Source organism: Triticum urartu, chromosome 5A (assembly GCF_056163025.1).
Source record: "Triticum urartu cultivar PI428250 chromosome 5A, HENAU_Tu73, whole genome shotgun sequence".
Lineage (NCBI taxonomy): Eukaryota > Viridiplantae > Streptophyta > Magnoliopsida > Poales > Poaceae > Triticum > Triticum urartu.
This window is the reverse complement of record NC_141877.1, coordinates 432,885,187-432,907,498: the sequence shown is the minus strand read 5'-3', so window position 1 is coordinate 432,907,498 and position 22,312 is coordinate 432,885,187. Positions and strand designations below refer to the sequence as shown.

At 43.1% G+C, this 22,312-nt stretch overlaps 2 protein-coding genes and 1 long non-coding RNA gene across 3 annotated transcripts; 1 reads left to right on the top strand and 2 right to left on the bottom strand.

Moving 5' to 3' along the window:
* Positions 1–563: 563 nt before the first annotated feature.
* LOC125509494 (RING/FYVE/PHD zinc finger superfamily protein) lies at positions 564–5,314 on the top strand. The gene is made up of 9 exons (XM_048674476.2): positions 564–899; positions 2,035–2,140; positions 2,236–2,593; positions 3,581–3,652; positions 3,739–3,803; positions 4,021–4,171; positions 4,270–4,347; positions 4,439–4,528; positions 4,788–5,314. The coding sequence occupies exons 3-9, from the start codon at positions 2,336–2,338 to the stop codon at positions 4,908–4,910; spliced, it is 837 nt and encodes a 278-aa protein (XP_048530433.1). The 5' UTR covers positions 564–899; positions 2,035–2,140; positions 2,236–2,335; the 3' UTR covers positions 4,911–5,314.
* A 5,086-nt stretch (positions 5,315–10,400) lies between these two features.
* On the bottom strand, positions 10,401–13,889 carry LOC147971767 (uncharacterized). Its single transcript, XR_015603338.1, has 4 exons — positions 13,730–13,889; positions 12,329–12,467; positions 12,179–12,238; positions 10,401–12,067 (listed from the first exon to the last, which is right to left on the bottom strand). It is a non-coding gene; the product is annotated as an uncharacterized LOC147971767 (long non-coding RNA).
* Positions 13,890–15,208: 1,319 nt separating this feature from the next.
* On the bottom strand, positions 15,209–16,268 carry LOC147971766 (uncharacterized). Its single transcript, XM_087522843.1, has 2 exons — positions 16,137–16,268; positions 15,209–16,024 (listed from the first exon to the last, which is right to left on the bottom strand). The coding sequence occupies exons 1-2, from the start codon at positions 16,266–16,268 to the stop codon at positions 15,209–15,211; spliced, it is 948 nt and encodes a 315-aa protein (XP_087378969.1).
* Between the last annotated feature and the right edge of the window lie 6,044 nt (positions 16,269–22,312).

Genomic DNA, 22,312 nt, shown 5'->3' with positions numbered 1-22,312 from the left:
CGCATTATTTCTGAATTTCTTTCAGCCATTTCGGCGATGTGCGTTCAGTGGAGTAGATGTTCCCGTCGGCTACGAAGGCGTCCGTGGCTACTCCGTCAATCTTAAGATGATGTGTCGGCTCAGTCTCTCAGAGGTGCTCGTGAGGGTAGGATGTGTGTGCGTGCGTTTATAGGTGTGAGTGCATGCTCGTGTATGTGAGCGACTTTGATTGTGTTGTGTTAAAAAAATCCCTCAATTTGATGTATTTTCATGTTAAAGAACAACGTCGCACATTGACAAAATAATCGTTACGAATGCACATTTGAATGGAGACAATCACAAATTCAAACGTCACTATTTCCCTTGCAAAAAATAGAACCATGGCATCCTCATAATAGCATTTCCCACGCAAACGTGTCCATGAACCAATGCTATTGCAGGGACGCGCCAAGAAAAGCCCGGGCATGTGGTAAACATGTCGTTCTCTCCCAATATTGGCTCCTACCTCCCAGGGGCTGCCCGTCCCCCCTCGCCATTTACAAGGGAGCGCCGGTGCCTGCCCGGGTGAGCGCCAAACCTACCCAATAAAAATAATTTCTCCCACGCCTTTTGCTCTCTTTTCATACTACCCACATATGAATAATTTTTTCTAGTGTATTTTATTATTCGTTTCTTGTTGAACGACGCCGCACGGCCAGGGCGCCGCAGGCTGTGGCTGGTTGGCTGCCCGCTCTCGCTGGCAGGTAGGGCCGGGCCGCGCGTCGCGCTGTGTGGAAGGCGACCTACCCGCCCGTGGGCCCCGCGGCGCAGCCCCCCGTCGTGATTGCCGGCATATATTGGCAGCGCCCACCGCACGGGGCGAGATCGAGGAGGAGGAGGAGGCCGGAGCCCGCACCAGGCCGCTGGGAGTTCTACCCCTGGTAACGAAATCCCCCCCCCCCCCCCCCCCCCCCCCCCCCCCCCTTCCTTCCTCCCCCGCACCCATTTCCCCCGATTTTACTCTCTCGAATCGGCTGCCGCGTCGCGCTGCGCTGGGATTCTGGCGCGGGGGGAGGCGAGATTTGGTCCTGCGGTCTCTCCGTAGCCGCGTTAATTTGCGCGGGATCGGTCGTCGGCGTGGGCATTTCGTTGAATTCGGGCGGAGGTTTCGGCGAATTCGATGCGATAGTGGTCGATTGTGGCGCTGGGGCTCCGCGATTGGGGATTCGGAGTCTGTCGGTGCGCTTCGTTTCGCTCGAATCCGTGCTTGGGTTTGATGGTTTAGGCGACATTTCGCTGTCTAAAGGGCAAAAGGAGTGCGAGGAAACTGATTCAATCCCTGCAAATTTTTTTTGGGGCGCGCTCTGCTCTATGCAGTTGGTGTAGATGAGTATTACTGTATTAGATAGTGTTTCCTTAGGGAGACATGATTATTGGCGTGTTAGTCTTTACATCCCTCGTCCTGCATACTCTAAAATTGAGGACGATGGTGGGAGCATCCTTAAGTTCTCATCAACCCAGATTGGGTGAAACAGCATTTTCATCAGTTTTTAGCCATAGTAATTTGATAGGCTTCAGGCTGGTTTTTATTGGCACAAGCGGTGCATATGATACATTTGTACAATTGTTGTGCTGGGAATGTCGTTCTGTGATTAGAATTTGGGAGGATAGAAATGCTATGCTTTTAATTTCTTTTGCTAGTATCCATTATTTTACTATATTGGTTTCCACTGCCTATGATTTACTCCCTCTGTAATCTAATATAAGAGTGTTTAGAACACTAAAATAGTGATCTAAACGCTCTTATATTAGTTTACGGAGGGAGTATATGCGAGGCCAGCTTGACGAAAACTATCAAAGTTTAGTCTTCCAGTCTTTGTGAAAACATGTGTATTTCTAGAGAAGGTTGGGATGGACACTGCTATTTGGAGAGCAAAGTTGTTTTACATATAGTAAGCGGTTTAGAGTGTTTGTGGAAAGTAGAAACATTATTTATGAACTCGCCGATTGCTTCATTTTGAGTCTCGTTGTAAGTTAATAGTTCCTGTTGTTACTGAAAGCATAACTTTCGTGCAGAAAGGTGGACCTCTAATATTTGGTGCCTCTTATCTCTCACCAAGGACGCTGGTCCCTCATTGTGGAAATAGGAAAATTTCTTCATCCGCTTCATAATTGTTGAATTGTAGGTTTTCAGCTGTTACGTGCCTATTCTTTCGTGAGTGTTTTTATAAGAAATCATGTCATTTGTTGACTCCTTTTTTTTTCTCTTCCTACCAGGACGCTAAGATTTATTTAGCAATCAGATTCCGGACTCTGAGCAGATCTAACAGGATCTTTAAAAGAGTTCTTTTGTTTGAAAATTTGTTACTTAGTAGAAATGGTGAAGGATCATCTAATGCTGAATGTTGATCGCCTAATGGTGCCTGAACCCATTGAGATCACTGGAGCACCCAAGAGCTCCTCATCGAGGGACACCACTGCACTGCCCATTACAGGGCATTCCTTTTTTGCAGTTGGAGACAGCATGGTTCCTGAAGAAGAACCTCTTCTGCAGATTACGGAGTGCCGTATTTGTCAGGAGGAAGATGACATTAAGAACCTGGAGAGCCCCTGTGCTTGCACCGGCAGTGTAAAGGTTCACATCATTCAATAAACTCTGGTTTTTGTTACTTGAAGTTTTTATTGTTATTAATTCGCATTTGATCAATTTATCTGGAAGCATATGTGATTTGACAAGATTAACTTGTCGCACCAGTGTTTACCTATATATCTATTTGGTATGCTCCTTAGAGCATTTGTTTGGTAGTTTATACTATGTGGTTCTCTGTTAGTCAATCTGGCCTTCTTATTTGTTTGATTAGGGGTCAACACTATCCTTCAAATGTCGGCTATTACTTGGGACACTGATTTGATTAACTTTCCAAAGACATTTGGAAAAAAAAACTCCAAAATATTGTGCTCATGTTACCACCACAAGCAGCATAATTCTCATAATATTTCAGTTCTCTCATTGTTTGCAGCTTTATCAACTTAGCAGGTACTAAGTATATCTTGTTAAACAAGAACTGACTAAAAAATCATTGATTTTCCTATCTCAGAGCTTAGTTCATTGCGTAGTTATATTGTTCTACTGTTTATCCTTCATGGCATAGTTCTCTTGGCGTCCATATTTTGTTGAAGATTCCTCTTGGTGTTCTCTAATCATCATGCTTTGGAGCATATTCATTTGACGTGCGTATGGACCATTTAAGATAGACAATAGGCAATTTGCAAATGTGATTCATCCTGGATTGATATGTCACGATTCTTTGAAACCTGAACGAGATTGGATGTTTCTACTTAGTAGTGCTCTATTCTTTGTGATCTCCCTCCCAGCAAATCATACATTTTTCTTATATTTGTACCTGAAAAATGGAATCAAGCTTTCTCTCTGTTCCATCTGTGTCCACGCCAGTCCTTATGCCCTTAACTAATAGATCTCCAAGTTGATTCTTGTTGGGTTGTTGCCATGCTTGTCCAATATGTTTATGAAGCTAATTTTCTTCATCTTTTTATATGAAATTTGGGTCTCTCCCTAGGTAAAGTGTATGGATAATGTTCTCACATATTTTATTTTGTGCAGTATGCGCATAGGGCTTGTGTACAAAGATGGTGCAATGAGAAAGGAGATGTCACATGTGAAATCTGCCATGAGGTGAATTTATTTTTAGATGTTCTATAAAGTATGCCCGTCCCACCAGATATGACTCTGAACTGATGTTGGAAATTACCTTACTGCAGCCGTATGAACATGGGTACACTGCACCTCCCAGACCCCATCCTGACGAAACTACCATCGATATAAGGCATGGCATAATTTTGTAGCATTCAAGACATAGATACTTGATTCTACTTCATAAGTCATTTTATTCTGTATGTCTGGTGTCATGTTTATATATACTCCCTCTGATCGAAAATAAGTTTCGTGGTTTTAGTACAAATTTGAACTAAAACCACGACACTTATTTTGGATCGGAGGGAGTAGTATTCAATTGTTATTTACTCCTTTTTTGGTGTGTGCAGTGGTGGCTGGACCATTACTGGTACAGCATTTGACTTGCGCGATCCTAGGATCCTGGCAGTAGCACAAAACCACATTATGGAAGCTGAATATGATGATTATTCAGCCACGAATGCCAGCACTGCTGCCTTTTGCCGATCTGCTGCTCTTGTCGTGAGTTCCTGCACTGCAGTCTGCAGATTTATTTACCTTTATTGAACATGTAATAGCATGTTTGTTGCCTACTTATTTATGTTTTCCCCTGTGTTCAGTTAATGGCTCTCCTACTACTGAGGCATGCATTGACTCTAACTGATGAAGACGATGATGACACTTCAGCAATGTTTTCAGTAAGCGGAATACTCTTTTAAGATATGCCAGAGGCACCATCTCTCCGCACATTATCATCAGTATTCATATCTGTGGTTCATTGTTTGGCAGCTTTTCTTACTGCGTGCGGCTGGTTTTCTTCTCCCATTCTATATAATGGCTTGGGCAATTAGTATATTGCAGCGTCGCAGACATCGACAGGTTAGTACATCACCGCCATCATATGCATCTTTCTTTTCTTTGCTGCTTCTGCATTTGTTTGGAACACCTTATAATGCTGCATTGCCATGTTCCTTGAGCTCTGAATTCAGTTAGATCTGCTTTGTTATCCTATATGAGTTGTTTGAAGTTGAGTTACCAAATCTTGTCTTTCTTATTTGATGTGTTCCTTGTCAAAATTTGCACTTGAGCCTATGTAACCACTAACTTGCTCGCTGTTTTGTACGGTACTTATGTTCAGGAGGCAGCTGCGTTGGCAGCAACTGAGGTGGCATTCATCCTTCAGTCTGGGCAAGGAAGAGGAGTGCATTTCACCATAGCACCAGATTCTCCTGCCACGCCCCAGCACGAACCACAACCTTGAAGATGTCGTGCCGATGAGCGACCGGCTGGCGGCTGCGGCTACATTGGATTGCTGGCTTGCGCGAATCACCAAAGGAGTTATGGTCTGCTGCCACTGCAGAGCCATGTTATTTACGTACTTTACGTCATTGCCCTGAGTGTAACGTTCTGAGACGTGTCCCTGTTTGTGCTTCCGGATTCTGTTAGGGTTGGCGTTGGCCAGGGAGTCTCGGTGAGTGGTGTGTATAAAGTAAGAAAGCCATTTGGACCGTGTATGTCGGTCCCAACTGTTAACTTAAAAATATATAGCCGACAGGCGGCTTTTCTGAAGGCCACTGTTTTGCCTATAGTCTTTACATGCTTGTTGTTTTTACAAGAAAAATATGTACTCTTGCTAGAATTGTATTATTAATGTCCCGAGTAACATGAATTGGTAGTGCTTCTGCGCATGATCTTGGTTCCTCGACTGCAAAATGCAGCGGCGCATGATCTCATTGCTAGGGTAGACAGTGTTAGTGGATCAGTACGGTGCTTATACTCTCCCGAAATGAAATTTTTGCGACCCCATATGCAACTGGGCCATGCGTTGCTGGCACTTATGTGGTGATCCACTCCTGTGACGTTAGTGACCGTATTTTGAGTATTCCTGAGCAGTGGCGGAGCCAGGATTTGAGTAGGGGGGGGGGGGGGGGGCGAGTATATATATTGATCTAATCTCGTTGGCAATTACTCATCGCTGCTACTAAATTTGTCGATCGTTGGGGGAGGGGGGGGGGGGGGGGGGGCGGGGGGCGGCATGCCCCTGCTCGTCCCCCCTGGCTCCGCCCCTGGCGAAGCTTGACAAGAATGCATGGGGGGCCAATTTTTTTTTAACCACCGCAATAAACTAGAACTGGTAGCCTGAAGGCAAAATGATATTCATATTACCTATATTGGTGGCAAAGTACATATATAGTTCAAAAAAGAACTAGACCAAAACATACATCTTGGGCGTGTTTGGTTGCCTACGTATGGCCTAGCTTGGCCCGTGCAGGAAGAAATTGGCCCGTTTGGTTGCCTGTGTTTACTGTATGGCCCGTATGGCACGAAACTTAAAGCACCTCCAGGCCAAGCCCAGGGGAAACGCCCGAGTCGGCAGTAGCTCACGAGCTTGGCTCGGGCGACGCAGGGGAGGGCGACGCGCTTCTCTCCTCGCGCGACCAGGAAGATGGCGCGAACTCGCCCGTGTCGCCGAAAAATCGGCGGGAGGATTTCGGCTCACCTCCCGCCGAGTCCGCCCCTATTTAGCCCCCTCCCTCACCGCCCCAAATCCCACCACCATTCTCCCTCCCTTCGAGCTTTCCCGCCGACACGCATCAGCACCGACGAGCAGGTAAGCGGCGGTCCACGGCGTCGGCGGTCCTTCACCGGCCGGCGGTGATCTTCATCGGCCGGCGGTCCACGGCGTCGGCGGTCCTTCACCGGCCGGCGGTGATCTTCTACGACCGTCCCCCCTCGTCCTCGAACTGCAACCATGGCCTTTGTGAGTTCAATCCTCCTTTCTCTTTGTTCTTTCTAGCTAGATCTGAGCTGCAGCTAGGGTTTGATGTAGATGCATGGTTGATTGGTGCTCTGATTTGTGAGCTCATATGGTTGATTGCTATGCTGCGGTTGCGATTGGTGGTATGGTTAGATGTTCAAGCATGTGGTAGGCTAGATTGGTAGTAGAGTTTGAAGTTGAATCTTGTGCCTGTGTTGATTCGTGCTTAGATCTGTGATTTGTAGCTATTGGTGGTCCATTTGTAGCATGCTGTTTGTTGTAGATGTATGTTCCTGCTCATAGATTGTCATGTATGCTTAGTATGATAGCGATGAACCATGTGCTTAGTATGATAGTGATGAAGCATGTGCTTGGTAGTGATGGACCATGTACATGTATGCTCTTGCTTTTATGGATTGTACGATTGTAGGACATGACCACACAGACGCAAGATCTTAGTCAGGCCCTTGTCCTGTCCGACAGCCAGTTTCCTCCATCGTTTGTCGAGGACTCACAGCCTATGTTTGAGATGGCACCTGATTCAGAGGTGTTCACGTCTGATTCTGTCTATGTGTCAGTAGTGCTCGTTGAGCAAACTCCTCCTGCTGTTGTTGTTGCTGCTGCCGCTGCACTCAAGGTAGCAACAACAAAGGCAAAGAAGGATGGTAGGTCGAACAACATGAAGTGGCAGTCGTTCATGTCCACGTTCGTGCTGAACAAGATGTGTAAGGCTCCAGGGGTTTACAGTTCATGGGAAGAAACCAGTGCACAAGTGGCATCGTATAACAACAGCAGCCATAGAGGGTTCAAGACTAGGCCGGCAGCAAAACAAGCTTACTCCGACTGGGTGCGAAAGCATGGAGGCAGCAATGTTGACAGTGGCAAGGTTGAAGGTGTCAAAGTGGAAGGTGCTAAGGTGAATCGTCAGTTTGGGTTGAAGCTGAAGAACTTCATCATCTTCGCCCAGTTCATCGCCATTGCTGTCCTGTGGCGTTGGTGTGCTAGGTGTGATCATTGTGGGTAAGCTCACCAATTAGGATACAAGTAAGCATACCATATACGCTGTATGCAACCAAATGCCGTGTTCATGTGCCACTTGGGCCAATGCAGACAACCAAACAAAGTGCACTCGCGTATTACCTAATGCAGGGAACCTAGATGCAGGCAACCAAATAACTTGCAGATGACGCATTTGGGTTGTTTTTGCTCAACCAGACTGGGTTAAGAAGTGTATGTAATGCAACTACTGTTCAAAACTTGAACCAAACATGGCCCTTGTCTACTTGCTTACATATACCACTGAACCCTTGAAACTTCAACGAGTCATTACCAAACCATGGAGGTACTACTGCCCATCAGCTTTTCATTCTTCTTTTTAGTCACAATTCAAGTAACTAGCTGAACATTCCACGCAAAAAAATACAAATAACTAGTTGACAAAATCTGCCAACAAATAGGACCGAGTCAACAGCAGTACTGATCAAACTCATAAAGGGAACCAAGCGACAAAAGAACTGGAGGAGTGGCCGGCCAGCCGGTTGCTCATGCAGATGCAGGCAACAACATTGGCAGCAACGAATTAGTGGCTAAGACACAGAGCTCCCTGTCGTTGGCTGCGTGTGTGGCCCAGAGGACTGAGGTGGAACTTTTGCGTGAGTCAGCGTGGAGCCTGTGTGGCGGCAATCGCGCCAGATAAGATGGAGCAGCCTAGGGCTTGAGTAGCAATGCCGGGTGAGATGAAGCAACCAAGCAGTCGAGCAGCTGAGTTGTGCATGCATGAAGATAATGGGCGTGTGCGTGCATCAAAACATGGGACAAAGTCATATTCCCTCCATTCCATAATGTAGTGCACCCGCGCTTTCCAAAATCTAAAGTTTGACTGTGAATTTAACCAACAAGACCGACTGTGGCAGGGACAAAAATTATATCACTGAATTCATATCGAAAATACGAATTCAGTGGTATAATCTTTGCCCCGCCGCAGTCGGTCTCAGTAGTTAAATTTACGGTCAAACTTGAATTTCGGAAAGCATAGATGCACTACATTATGGAATGAAGGGAGTACTAGTACCTCATAAAAAATAAATCTCGTTTGGGCTTGGGAGAGGGGGGGGGGGGGGGGGGGGGGGGGATGGCAACATTAGGAGATGATTCCAATGGACCGCACATGAATTTACCTCTCACCGCGGCGATGCCATATGCCCCATATGTGGTAACAATGATGAGACTTTATTTCATGCTATGATTCAATGCGATCATGTGGTGATGTTTTGGAATGTGACCGCAAAATTCTTTGAACTGAAGCTTCCTTGGTTGCACCCTACGGCAAGGAAGGACTTGCCAGGCCAATAATTTATCAACAAGGATCATGCTGCTATTGCTATTTCATCCATGTGGGCAATTTGGAGTAATAGAAACAAGTATGCTCATGGTGAGGTGCAGTACCAACCACGTAATCCGTGGAGATCATTTATGAATTAATAAGGGTGTTGGACATCCCATCTCCAGCTCCGCTGAAGCAAGTGAACTCTAATCCGAGATGGAATGTGCCTAATCTGGGATGTGTTAAGCTCAATACAGATGAAGCAATAGATATGGCTAGTGGAGATGCCGGTGCATGTGTTGTTAGGAGGGACTCCACGAGGTCTTTTCCATTTGCTGGAAGCTCAAAGCAAATGGTCAGGACTACCTCAAAAATTATCTGCATAAACCCATGGTTATGCCTGTCACCAATGAGTATTTCTTCCCCGCAAAAAAGAAAAAAAAACGAACAAGTATTTCAGAGGATCTAAAAAGGTCTGGTTCATGATGGGCAAGAGTGGCGGCGTGCAGTCATGACGCAAAACTGGCGAAAAGTCATCAAGGGTGCCATGATGAAAGAAGACGAAAATGGTTGTGTCCATGTTCATTGAAAGGAAAGTAGGCTTAAGGTCAACATGACCAGTGGTCTGATGCTTCGTTGACCCATGTGATGAACCCTTACTGAATGGCAGATTAAAATATATATGCAGTATTCTTGTGTGTCTAACGGTAGGTGTTATCCTACCGTAAGGGGGGAGATATCTAGCTTGTATTTTGTGGCCTACTTTTTTTGAGAAAGTATACTTGTAATCAAATCAAAAAATAATACAAAATCCTTGATCCATACGTACACACTCTAACACACGCACAAATAACCAGAATAACAAAAAGCATCCTAAAACAACGAAGATCTTGGGATTAACACATTCCGGAGATCATTTATGAATTAATAAGGGTGTAAAACACGAAGATCTTCGGAGCTCCGTGTCATCATTCCTAAACCTTGTGAGAAGACCCCTACAACAGAAGCATCTGCAACCAGACCTAAGCAGGTTATCATCTTCAACCACGGTATAATCGCCGCCACGCTCCTTCCCCTTTTCTTCACTCTAGCGCAAAAAAGACAAGGACACACATATGCATCCAACACGCCTGCACCAGCCTTCGCCATATGTGGCTTTGAGTACTGATGTATGTGCCCCTTCTAGATGGAAGAGAACTAAGATCTGGTTCTGTAATTTAACCACCCACCCTCCTTCAAAATGTACTGCCTTGGAAATCAGCACTGCAATGTCGTTGTTTAATATTCACTATACTAAGGGCTACAATACACTCAACTCATTTCACACCTTAATATGAAATGTGCTATGCTGAATCAAATTTCCAATCCAACATTTATATTTGGACTAGAATTTTGACCAACATTTGATATCTGGTCATAAAAATAATGACTACAATGTCAAAATGAGTGTTTCTTTTTTTAGTAGAGTTTCTAAATGATGCAATTTCCTGAAAGAAAATTTAACGTTTTTTTTCATATGGACTACATGCTGGTTTCATATCTTTAATTTAGGGACTGTCTATTTGACAGTCGACTGAAATGCAAATGGATTTCAATCAAATTTCCTAACAAATAGACAGAGGACAAGTGTACGCATGTCTCTTTCCCTGTATGTCAACGAACAAAACCCACGCATGTGCATGTTTGTATGTTCGCTAAAACGGGTCGGGCTAAAAGTAAGACCAAAAAAAAACCAAAAACCAAAACTGGTTGTTGCTTTTGATCCGGTTCCCTGGACCACAAAACAGCTGCGCCTGTAATTTGTAAAATACAGTACAAATGTGTATCTCCACTGTGTCAACTTACACTGTCATTACACAGAAAATACAATCAAATAACACTGTCATTACTGTCTACTTACAGCCATTTGTGAGAAAATTAATCTGCCATTACAGTATATTGGTAACTTGCAGTTTACAGTCTAGATACACAAAACTTACAGTCAAATTAGCACTGGAACTACTAAAATTACAGTGTATTTACTCATACTGTTTGAAATTACAGTGACACTATGACTGGAACTTGTAGATAATTACAGTCATTTACACAAAACTTACAGTCAAATTAGCACTGCTGTTACAGTGGCATATCAGGGGTATTACTTACACTTATAGTGTGTAAATATTACAGTGCCATTACTACTAGAACTTTCAATAAAAAAAACACTGACACTGAAACTTTCAGAAATTAGGAACACTGTGATTACTGTCTATTTACACTCAACTTACAGATACAATTACATTGTACATAGATACAATTACACTGGAGGTACACTGCAGAGAAAATTTAGAAAACATAATTCCAGTCATTTTGTTATATTGCTCATGTACTATCTAGCAGATCATTTAACTATAATGCTGTCATTTTGCACTCATTTAACAGTGAAAATTCAAACACATTAGGCACTAATCTGATGACTCTAAAACTACAGTAGACTTACACCAAAATTACAGTAGTAATTCAGTTGAATTACAGTAGAAATTATAGATTTACAGTAGAATTCCTTAAAGAGTGTAATTTACACTAGCATATGTACAGATTTACAGTGGAGTTACAGTGTAATTGAATTACACTGTAAATCTGCAGATTTACAGTTGAATTGCTCTGAAATTACACCTAACTTTGACAAACCCGCAACACTATCTAGAAAAATGATGTTACCCTTCAAAGAGAAACCAAAATAATTGCCCTGTAAGTCGCAGGGCAATTACAGTGATTTGCACAGGAATTACAGTGTAATTTCTCTAAATTTACTACTGTAAAATCCCTCAAATTACAGTGCAAATACACTGAAATTTGCACTTTAAGTTCCATTATAATTCCCCTAAATATACAGTGTTGATTTCCCCTGAAATAACATTTACAGTGAAATTGCAAGTAAGAAATAAACTACATTCTCAGTAATGATCACAATTAACAGTGCTTGGTCAATGAAAATCATAAATAACACAGCATTTTGGCTATTGATATTAATGACATCTTATTTTTCAAATTTTCAGATGGAAGGCATAAAAAGAACAACCGCTCAAGAGGAACTTCTAACGATGCCACGAGATCTCATTCTAAATGTAAGCTTGAGTAGCTTGCAGTAGCAAAACAATCGCAAATACTTTGGAAAAACTCTCTACAAAAATTTGAAACTACAAATTTTATTTCAGGCAACATTTTCATTTACAGAGCTCCTACAATCAGAGATTATATACAAGGTAAACATCGCATACTTATCTGCATGATTGAAGTTGCGAACAAGCAAAGAAGCAAAAAATCATAGAAGGTCACAAAAGCTTCTTCGGAGCTCCTACAATCAGACATTTTATTCTCAGAAGAATAAAAACCAAACAAAAAAGAAGAGGACTGTCAACGCAAACATATGGAAGCAACTACTGCAAGTAAACAAAATAGCACGCACATGATTCATATAGAACTCGAATAGAGCTCTGTCAAAGTTGCCGTCATCTTCTGATAGTTCCTGAATAAAAGACAACCAAAGAAAATTAAATAAACTGAAAGTGAAAACTAAAAACAGAATGAAAAGGAAAGGGAATACATAAATAACTACCGGTGACATAGGATATGAATCATCTTCCGCGAAGTCATTAGGCACAAAGGGTTCATCCAAAGAATATGCACTGCTAAAAGATGAAACTACAGGAACGTCCTTGTGAGAGACCTTCCATAGCCTACCCATTTCAAAAATCCTGTAAACAGATTACATGAATCACAAAATTAGAATTTCACAAGATTAAAGAAACAACAAAACTTAACAAGAGTTATGTGCAATAGCAAAATGAGAAATAACTTTAAAAAACTAAAAATAGCCACTGGGTAAATAAGAAACAAAGCCACTTGGGGGAACTACCGGAAACTAATGGAACAAAAAGACCTTATGCTGCTTGCTTATGGAACTTGCACTGCTGAAAATTGATGGAATACATTGATACATAAAATGAAAAAATACTACAAAGGCAGGGGACAACAATACTGAAGAACCAACACTGTAACTACTCTGGAATTTACGCTCTAAAAACACTATAATTACAGTGCAGCTTACAATGTAATAACACTGAAAAGGTACATTGCTCATGCACTGTAACTATAGTAAAAGCTAGGCAAGGTCCTGCTGATACTACAAATGCAGTGAACAACACTAATTACATAACACCACACTGAAAATTACACACCCAACTGAAAATACCAACAGCTCAATGCAACATCTACTAGTGCAGAGAAAATTCATGAACAAGGTTTGGTACCTTAAATTGTGACTAAGAGGGTCTAGCACCTATTAAATCAGATTATCTAGCCAGAGGATCTGACCACCAATCAAAATACAATATAGATGAGATGGGAAGGTTTGGCTACATCACCACATAAACTGAACAACAACTAACAGAAATCCCACCAAATAGATTCCACAAAACCACAAGGAAAATGAAAACCTGGAACAGGGGATCAAACACCTACATCCACACAAAAGGGAGCATGAACAAAATCAAACGACCAGGGGATTACGTGTGAATTTCCAGGATGTTCGACTTGAGCATCTACGTATACACTAAATTAGAGAGCCAGCCGAATCAAATTACAACTATTAAATTCGACTTGACCAGGGGATTACATGAAACGAGCCAGCCGAATCAAATTAGAGAGCACCTACCAGTGGAAATCAAACACCTTTTCACCACTTCTAACCACACAAAAAACCACCAGCAGAATCACACACTCGTATGGATAAAAAACAAGAGCACCTACCAGCGGAAGCAGATTCCAAATCGACATGGGGAGTCAAGCACCTACCAGTCTAGCACCGCCAAATCGGCAAAAAAAAAAATCCAGGGGAACCCAACTCTACATCTACACCTACTCCTACATCTACATCAAACGCCAGGGGATCTAGAAGGGGCATAAGCATCGAAACGAGAAATTCAAGGGGGAAAGGGGAGAGACGAGGACAACCTACCAAACCCACGGAGCAGCAGAACGGAAATCAAGCTCGAGCAGAGGAAGAGCTCGGAATCGCCATGAACTACGAACGAATCGCCTCCTCTTCTCCGCCGCTGTAGCGCTCTCTCTCTCTCTCTCTCTCTCTCTCTCTGTGTCGCTCTTTCTAGTGCCGCCGAATGAAATGGGTAAAGACAGAAAGGAAATATTCAAAAGGAAAGGAGAAATCAGAGGGACAGCGGTAACGGGTTGGCCCGATAGGAAAACCGCGCCCGAGATGAAAAACCGCCCAAAAACGCCAGCTCCCAGCACGAATCTTGGCACGAGATCGAGCGGACACAAATTTGAATGAAAACCAATTGCAAATCAGCTGACTGAAAAATAGCAAATCCGTTAATTTAAGGTTTCAGTTTTAACCGGAATTTCACCAAAATTATGAATTTTGCGCGTTAAGTATTGATAAAATTTATGAAAATCAGTATGTTATTTTCAAATCTCAAAAACGAGGGTTTTGTTTTGACCAAAATGCTGAAATTTCTATGCAAAAAATATTATATATTGTTTAAAACGAACATGCTTATTTCATACTTGAAAATCAAAAAATTTCAAGAAAGTATGATTTCAAAATATGACCCATTTTTTCATATTTCAAAAATGAGGTTTCTATTTCACCACCATATTTTTAAATCTCGAAAACGAGGGTTCTGTTTTGACCAAAACGCTTAAACTTCAGCGCAGAAATTATTATATATATTTTAAAATAAACATGCATATTTTATATTGGAAAATAAAAAAAATCAAGAAAGCATGATTTCAAAATATACCTCATTTTTCATATTTCGAAAATGAGGTTTCTATTTTAACCACCATATTTTGACATCTCGAAAATGAGGTTTCTATTTTTTTTTACCAAAACGCTTAAATTTCAGCATTTCAGAAAATAAACATGCTTATTTCATATTTTAAAATCAACATTTTCAAGAAAGTATGATTTCCAAATATCACACATTTTTCATATCTTGAAAATGAGGTTTTCGTTTTGACAGTATTTGATCAAACTATTGATTTTGCGCGTAAAATAGTTAACTTTTTTAAGGAAATCAACATGCTATTTCTAATTTTAGGAAATGAGATTTCTATTTTGAAATTTTGAGAAAATCGTAGTATAATCATGACTCGTTTCTGACAGGCACATTTTGAGTTAATAAAGGCGTTTTTATGAAAAAAATCTGGTTGGTTCTATCGATCTAATGTAAATCAAATTTGGAGTAAAAAACCCTAGTATAGTAGTCTAATGACTATAATCATTACTGAAGAAAGATACTGAATCGCCAATGGAGCATTAACCCGATCACTTTTTAAACGACTGAATAGCAGATTAGAACAGAACCACTTCAAGGAAAAAACAAATCCAATGTGCTAAAAGCCCAGATTGTATGTATGAAGTCTCAATACATCCTTGAACGACTAGTTAACGAGCTCCAAATGCGAGAGTTCGTCAATCATCATTGTGATCATCCGCCTTATCATCCTCGTCATCACCGTTGGCAGGTACCTCTACCCAGGCCATCCTGCGCATCCATTCGCTCTCATCCTCCTCGTCATCCGCTTCCTCCTGGTCGTCGTCATCCTCGACATCCACATCGATGGTGACACTGAGGAAGGCAAGCCCGTCGCCCATGGGTGGAGCCTCGGGTACGATGCAGAAGCGGCAGTCGGGCACCCCGCTAGAGAGCGATGAGATTTGGATCGTGTCCAGCGTCGCGACCTGGGTCTGGCCCCTGAACCAGGAGAAGCTCGCGGAGCACCCGATATCGTACTCCGGCGCGTGTGCCTGGACGCGGACCAGTGACACCACGCGCATTGTGGTGTCCGGGGGCCCCACGTGGAGCAGGAAGAGGTCGCTGTCATCATCTTCGTCTTCTTCGTATTCTTCGCTGCCGTGGAGGACGTGCATGCCGGCCTTCACGGGCACGTCGAACGGCTGGGCGTATTTGAACGCCGTGACCGGCCACTCGTGCTCGGCGTCGAAGTGGTTCAGGAGCGCCTCCGTCGTGCCAGCGAAGCCGCAGCCTTGCTCCGGGCAGAAGCATGGCGCGTGCGGGCACGCCTCCTCGTGCTCCGCCTTCTCGCCGCCGGCCATCATGGCGGTGCAGCCGTGCGCGGCGTTGGAGCACGGCACGACGATGGATTCGACGACGCGCTCCATGGCATGGCATCGTCTGGAGACGGCCTTAGAGCACACGCTGCAGGCCTTCTTCTTCCCCGGGAGCTTGTCGCGGCAGGGCGAGCAGACCAAGTGCCCTAGTTTGCACTGCATGCATGCAGAGAATCAACCGGACGTGGTTAAGAATTAACGTCATCAACAACACATGAGTGATGAGAGTATATATGAGACTAATGTACAAGAAAATGAATATGATTACCTGGAAGATGGGAGGGCTGAGGGGGGTGGAGCAGACGGGGCAGTCCAGCACGTCCTTCTTGAGGACGACGACGCCCTCTCCCTCCTCTTGCCGATCATCTCCTCCTTCCTTGGTATGTCGGCGATTAGCCATGCCTCCACTACCGCGGGTTTATGTCGGCGATTAGCAACGAACAAGCAACAATGCAACCTTGCCAACAAAATCGGCAATTTCTTGGGCGGCGAAACGAGAGTTCAACCAAAAAATTTGAGGGACTCCCGGCTGTGGCGATTACAAGGGGCGAATCTATGTGACTGTATATGAAGGGCCAAAGTTGTCCGTTTCCTAGTAGCATGCGTGCAGCCTCTGTTCGAGTCAGATAGGAGGTGTGTTTTCGTTTATTAGTAGTGTCTGAATCCGGCTCGTATAGAAGTCCGTCAAGATTCCAGCTAAACATGCATGTCAGTCCGAAGATGCTTTGGAAACTCTTTTCAGATATAATCAATAATCATATGAATCAGCGCTAACTAACTCATATTTTTTTCTAAAAAAACTACTCCTATTTTGATGCTTAATATTAACCAAACACACCTTTTTGTCACCAAAATGTACCCCTTTTTCAGTTTATTAGGCTCATCTACAAATTCTAGAATTTTCATTATGTAAGGCCCATAATAAGTTGAAGTTCTCGCAAGTAAAAATGATCCATGGGTGACGAGACTGTTACGGCAATGGAGAGTAGCATGTGTTGGAGATCATGGCCCAATTGCATGTCAAGTTGTTGTCGCAGTGTGTAGGTGCATCTGCAAGGCCTGGTGCAACACTATCTCCATTGACGCACTAGCGCGCCGTTATGCCTGGTCCATCTCCATGCCGAGACGCCATGCTTGCTCTTTTTTTTTTTTTGAAACGGAGGCAAAAGCTTTGCCTCATCCATTAAATAAGAGATAATAGAGTTTGTTACAAGTCACTCAATACACGGCATGAAATCATTCTCGCAAAATAAAGGACCCTAATTTTTTGGCACCGGCGATGATCCAAAGGTTGGCCTCGGTCTCTATGGAGGCAAGCAAAATAGTTGGAGGAGCGCTCTTGTGCTTGAAGACCCTTGCGTTTCGCTCGTTCCAGACAGTCCACGAAACAAGCATGGTAAGGGACGCCTTAGCTTGGTGATTTGGCGTGGCGTTGTCGCAGATACTTGCCCACCAAGCCTCAACTGAGTCGAACAGGGGCCAACCGTTGGTGTGAAGACCGATAATATGGTATTTGTCAATGATCAAAGACCAAAGCCTTCGTGTGTAGCGGCATTTGTAGAAGAGATGAGGCCCACATTCCTGCACTCTCATGCAGAGAGGGCAGAGACCACGGTTGGGCCACCCACGTTTTGCCAAAGATCAGCGGTCCAAATTATGTCTTGTAGCGCCAACCAAGCGAAGAACTTGACTTTGGGGGGGGGGGGGGGCAAGCCTTCCAAACCATTTTGTCCAAGGGTGTAAGAACCATCCCTAAGAATTGTGCCTTGTATGCGGATGCCACACAATGTCATCCTCGGTGAGATCATCAAGTTGGACCTCATGCAAAAGCGCCCAAAGAGTGAAGAACTGCGTGATGTGCTCCGCGGAGATGATGGTGGGCGGTTTGATCTTGAGGACCCATGCATTGTGTGAGAGGGCCTCCCGAACCTTCCAATTATTTCTCTTTGACGCTTTGTAAATGAGCGGGGCAATGTCTTTTGGCTTGCGCCCATGAAGCCATGCTTACTCCTTTTGACCAACATGAAAGAATACCATAGGAACAAGGTCACCACCATTTGCAGAACCTTGTAAATGTGGAAAGATGGAAAGCGAGGATTATCCATGCGCACATATATTTTTCGTTCTGTATCATCTTGGTGTGCACATATATCCAATAATCTCTATGAAGGCAAGATGGACAATGGATATCAAGCCAGTGTTTCGTTCTTCGAGGACTGCGCGGATACGCATGTATGGTATGAGCACATGAATAAGTACCAGAACTGTGTAACATGGCTAGTGAAGCTTTAAACAGCCACTGCTAAAAGATCACAGACAGAAGTGACAGTAGTGAAGCTTTAAACAACCACTACTAAAAGATCACAGACAGAAGTGACAGAAGACGTGATGGAGTTCCTCAAGATTATATTGGTTGACGAAGAAAAAACTGATTGGATCATGGTCAGAAATCGTTTGTTCCTTTGCCGGCCTACTTCTTTTCTGCTCGTGAATGTTGTGCCGATGAAGTCGAAAACCCAATCCCAATAGTTCCAAAAGGGAGACCAACTACCGAAGAATCCAACAAGAGGACGTAATCTGAGCGTCGGAGGTTGAGAGGCAAAAAAAAAAAGCTCATGAAGTTCGTGTACATGTTTACCTCTTTGTTCATTTCCATTCGTGCTTATAGTGTAGTTTCTTCCCCTGAAGAGTGTTAAAATATTTTCTTCAATTTTGCCAGGAAAGCTAAAGGCACTAGGAAAAGGAAGAGAAAAGAGAAAGATTCAGATCAAGAAGATGGACCATTGGAGGATGCAGAAGAAGAGAAAGATTCAAAATGTAAAATATGATAAGGTGGCGAGGGGCAAGAAGAGACCATATTGGAGGATGCAGAAGAATATTGTGCAAAACCAAAAAAGTGAGTATTTAGCATTGTGATGTGTAGTTAAACATGTTTACTTTGTTGGTAGTCTATTCATCTATTTGGAAACGGGGGTGTGCTGGAAAGGTGAAATCTGGGAGGAAGGGGAAACCAGAGGACAAGGAAGTGTCTGCTAGAAATATTCCAACAAAGGGTGTGCAAAGAAAATCAGTGAAGTTAGTGTCTGCCTTTATATGTCTGATGTTTCTGAACCGTTCCAGGAAAGGCTCTAGAAAGGGCAGTAAAGAAGAACATATAAAATGTGGGGTGAAGAGAATGACCTGCTAGGAATGTTGTAGCAAAAGTTGTGGGAATAAAAGCAGTGAAGTTGGCGTCTGCTGCTGCGGAGCGAAAATTAGTGAAGTTAGTGTTTTCGTGTTCATGTGTAATGTACATGTTCAACTCTTCTTTTGTATCCTATTAACAAATGTTGATTCTTGGAGGAAAAGAATGTGAAGTCAACACAAGATGTTAAGGTGGAGAAGGATACTAATTCTGGGATGTAAGAGCGAGAACAAAATGATGATGATTTTTCATGCGGTGCTCCACCTTGTTTTAGATGCTATTTGACCTGTGACACTGTAATTTGTGTTGTTGCTATATTTGATGGACTCGCACTATTTTGTGAAGTTCTAATCAGCTTAGAGGTCTCATTTTGAAATTTGAAATGGACTGGTCAAAATCGAAGCCTCGATAGGAATTATGAACACATCGACGGATTGAAATGTGGAAACCATCAAATAATGCATTTTTAGTGATGTAGGTTTTCCGTAATTTTATCATTGTCATGCAGTTTTTTTGAATTTTGATTAAATTATAGTCAAATTTCATACTTGTTGTCAAAATAAAGTTAAATTCTCATTTTGAAACATGAAATTTAGCGTTGGTTTTCAAAATTTCAAAATAGAAACCTTATTTTCTAAAATTAAAAATAGCGTATTAATTTTCTTTAAAAATAATTATTATCTTACGCCCAAATTAATATTTTTGATCAAATACTTGTCAAAATAGGAATCTCATTTTTGAAACATGAAAAATGGGTGCTATTTTGAAATCATGCTATCTTGAAAATTGTTGATTTTGAAATATGAAATAAGCATGTTCATTTTAAACAATATATAATATTTTTGCGCTGAAATTTAAGTGTTTTGGTCAAAATAGAACCCTCGTTTTCGAGAACTGTAAATAGCATGCAGGTTAAAATAGAAACTTCATTTTCGAAATATGAAAAAATGGGTGATATTTTGAAATCATGCTTTCTTGAAAAATGTTGGTTTTCAAATCAGAAATAAGCATGTTCATTTTAAATAATATATAATATTTTTGCGCTGAAATTTTAGCATTTCGATCAAAACAGAACCCTTATTTTTTAGATTTGAAAATAGCATGCTGATTTTCATAAATTTTATCCTTTTTTACGTGCAAAATTCATAATTTTGATGAAATTCTGGTCAAAATATGAAACTAACATGCAATCCATATGAAAAAGGGTTAAATTTGCTTTTCAGGAAATTGCATCTTTTCGAAATTCTACTAAAAGAAGAAACACCATTTTGACATTATAGTCATATTTTTACGACCATATATCAAATGTTGGGCAAAATTCTAGTCCAAATATAAATGTTGGATTGAAAATTTGATTTAGAGTCTCAGAATAGCATATTTTATATTCTGGTGTGAAATGAGCTGAGTGTATCGTAGCCCTTAGTGTAGTGAATAAAAAATAGCAAAATCGCAGTATTGATTGCCAAGCTAGTACATTTTGAAGGAGGGTAGCAGGATGGTTACACTACAGGCCACATATATGTACATTTACATGCCAAGTAGGTCACAAAATACAAGGTGGATGATCTTCATATACAGTTAGACCCAAAAGTTGATACTACAAAGTTCATTACTGCATAACACCTACCGTTAAACACATAAGTTCATACTGGATACTACATACATATCCTAGTCTGCCATTCAATCAGGGTTCATCACATGGGCCAATGAAGCATCAGACCACTGGTCATGTTGACCTGAAGGAACCTGAACAGAGTCTTTTCATCTTCTTTCATCATGACGTCCTCGACAACTTTTTGCCAGTTCTGCGTCATGATCGCTTATCTTTTTAGAACCTTCGAAATACTTGTCGGTGACAGACACAACCATGCGTTTATACAGATAATCCTTTTATCTCAGAGTTATTGGCTTACCGTGCGGAAATGCAATTTGGTGCGCGAGCTGAGATGCTCTCGATATCTATGCCGTGAGTCAGCCTCGGGATTAGGAATGACGCACGTATTTACTCCCGTATATGGATGTATTAGTCATTTTTTTGGGAAGGACAACCCACGCATGGCCCATGTTCATTTATTCGCTACCTACCGGGGTGTTCTCATGATTTCCTGCGCGTGCTCCCCCATGACGGCCGTCGGCGCTGCTGCCATGGACGCTCACGACGAGTGGAGGCGCACCAGCTCTAGCAGTTTGACCTGACGCAAGAAGCCTGCTAAGTGTGCTCATGCTGGTAGTCGCCATCGCCGCCACAGGCGCGAAGGCACCACCTCGTGTTCAGGCGCCTGAACCTCCGGCTGGACGCCGGCGGTGGCGGCGAAGACACTACCACTGCTGCAAGCGATGCGCTCGCACGGCAAGTTGCCCTCGATAGCCCGCCGTTTGGCGACGTGTAGACGACTACCCAAGTTCCATGTAGGCTCCCCCGTACGGTGCGCAGCCGCCTTTGCCGCGTCCGTCGTGGACGCGGTTGTCCTGCACGCTCACGCCGGAGCAGACGGAGAAGATGACCCTGTTAGAAATTTTTGGAGCCAGAGTTGCACCTCCCAACAAATAGTATCAGCCCTGATTGGAACAGGACGAGGCGCGACAAAGCTAGCCGCTGCAAGTCTCTTAACTAGGTGCCCCCGTCACCGGCTCGTCGGTGAAGCCGTGTTGCTCAGACGTAGGCATGTAGCACTACAGATATGTGAGAGAAGGAAACATGATGGAGGAAGAGGAATTGAATCCATAGTGCTCCTGTCCAACGCGCTAATGCATCTCAGCACGTTATATTATCGTTTTTTTTCGAAACAGAGATAAAAGCTTTGCCTTTTTCATTAATTAAAAAGAAGATAGCTGCCCAGTTAATTGTCGGAAAACTGAGCGAAAACCGATACATCAAGGGCCAAGCCCACACTAGAACTCAAACACCTAACGCCCGACACCGCGGATGACGCCCCGCAACAAGCCAACCCGCGAAACCTCATGCGAACTACACCCAAAATAAAAAATCGTGAATGTAATTGAATTCATCAGGACGATGGATTCAATCTTTCGTCTAGCTCGTGTTTGTTGCCGCAGCGTGCTGCACGGCCTGCACCTCCACACCAGCTTGCCCGGGGACAAGACAGTCGCCTGCAGGCCTGCACATGAGAAGGATGGATTGACGCTTTGATCTGGCACCAGAGCAGAGGGAGAGGTCAGCTACGGAGGCAGCAGCCGGCTAGACATTATTACGGTGAGAGATAGACGTAAGGGAGGACGCTGAGTGCCTGACAGTTGGC

Bases quoted from the DNA above. Each gene is read 5' to 3' on its own strand.
- LOC147971766 (XM_087522843.1), bottom strand. From the start codon at position 16,268: ATGGCTAATCGCCGACATACCAAGGAAGGAGGAGATGATCGGCAAGAG. The intron at 16,025-16,136 runs GTAATCATATTC...GCATGCATGCAG, and splicing joins TCAGCCCTCCCATCTTCCAG to TGCAAACTAGGGCACTTGGT.
- LOC125509494 (XM_048674476.2), top strand. From the start codon at position 2,336: ATGGTGAAGGATCATCTAATGCTGAATGTTGATCGCCTAATGGTGCCT. The intron at 4,172-4,269 runs GTGAGTTCCTGC...CCCTGTGTTCAG, and splicing joins GCCGATCTGCTGCTCTTGTC to TTAATGGCTCTCCTACTACT. The intron at 4,529-4,787 runs GTTAGTACATCA...ACTTATGTTCAG, and splicing joins AGCGTCGCAGACATCGACAG to GAGGCAGCTGCGTTGGCAGC.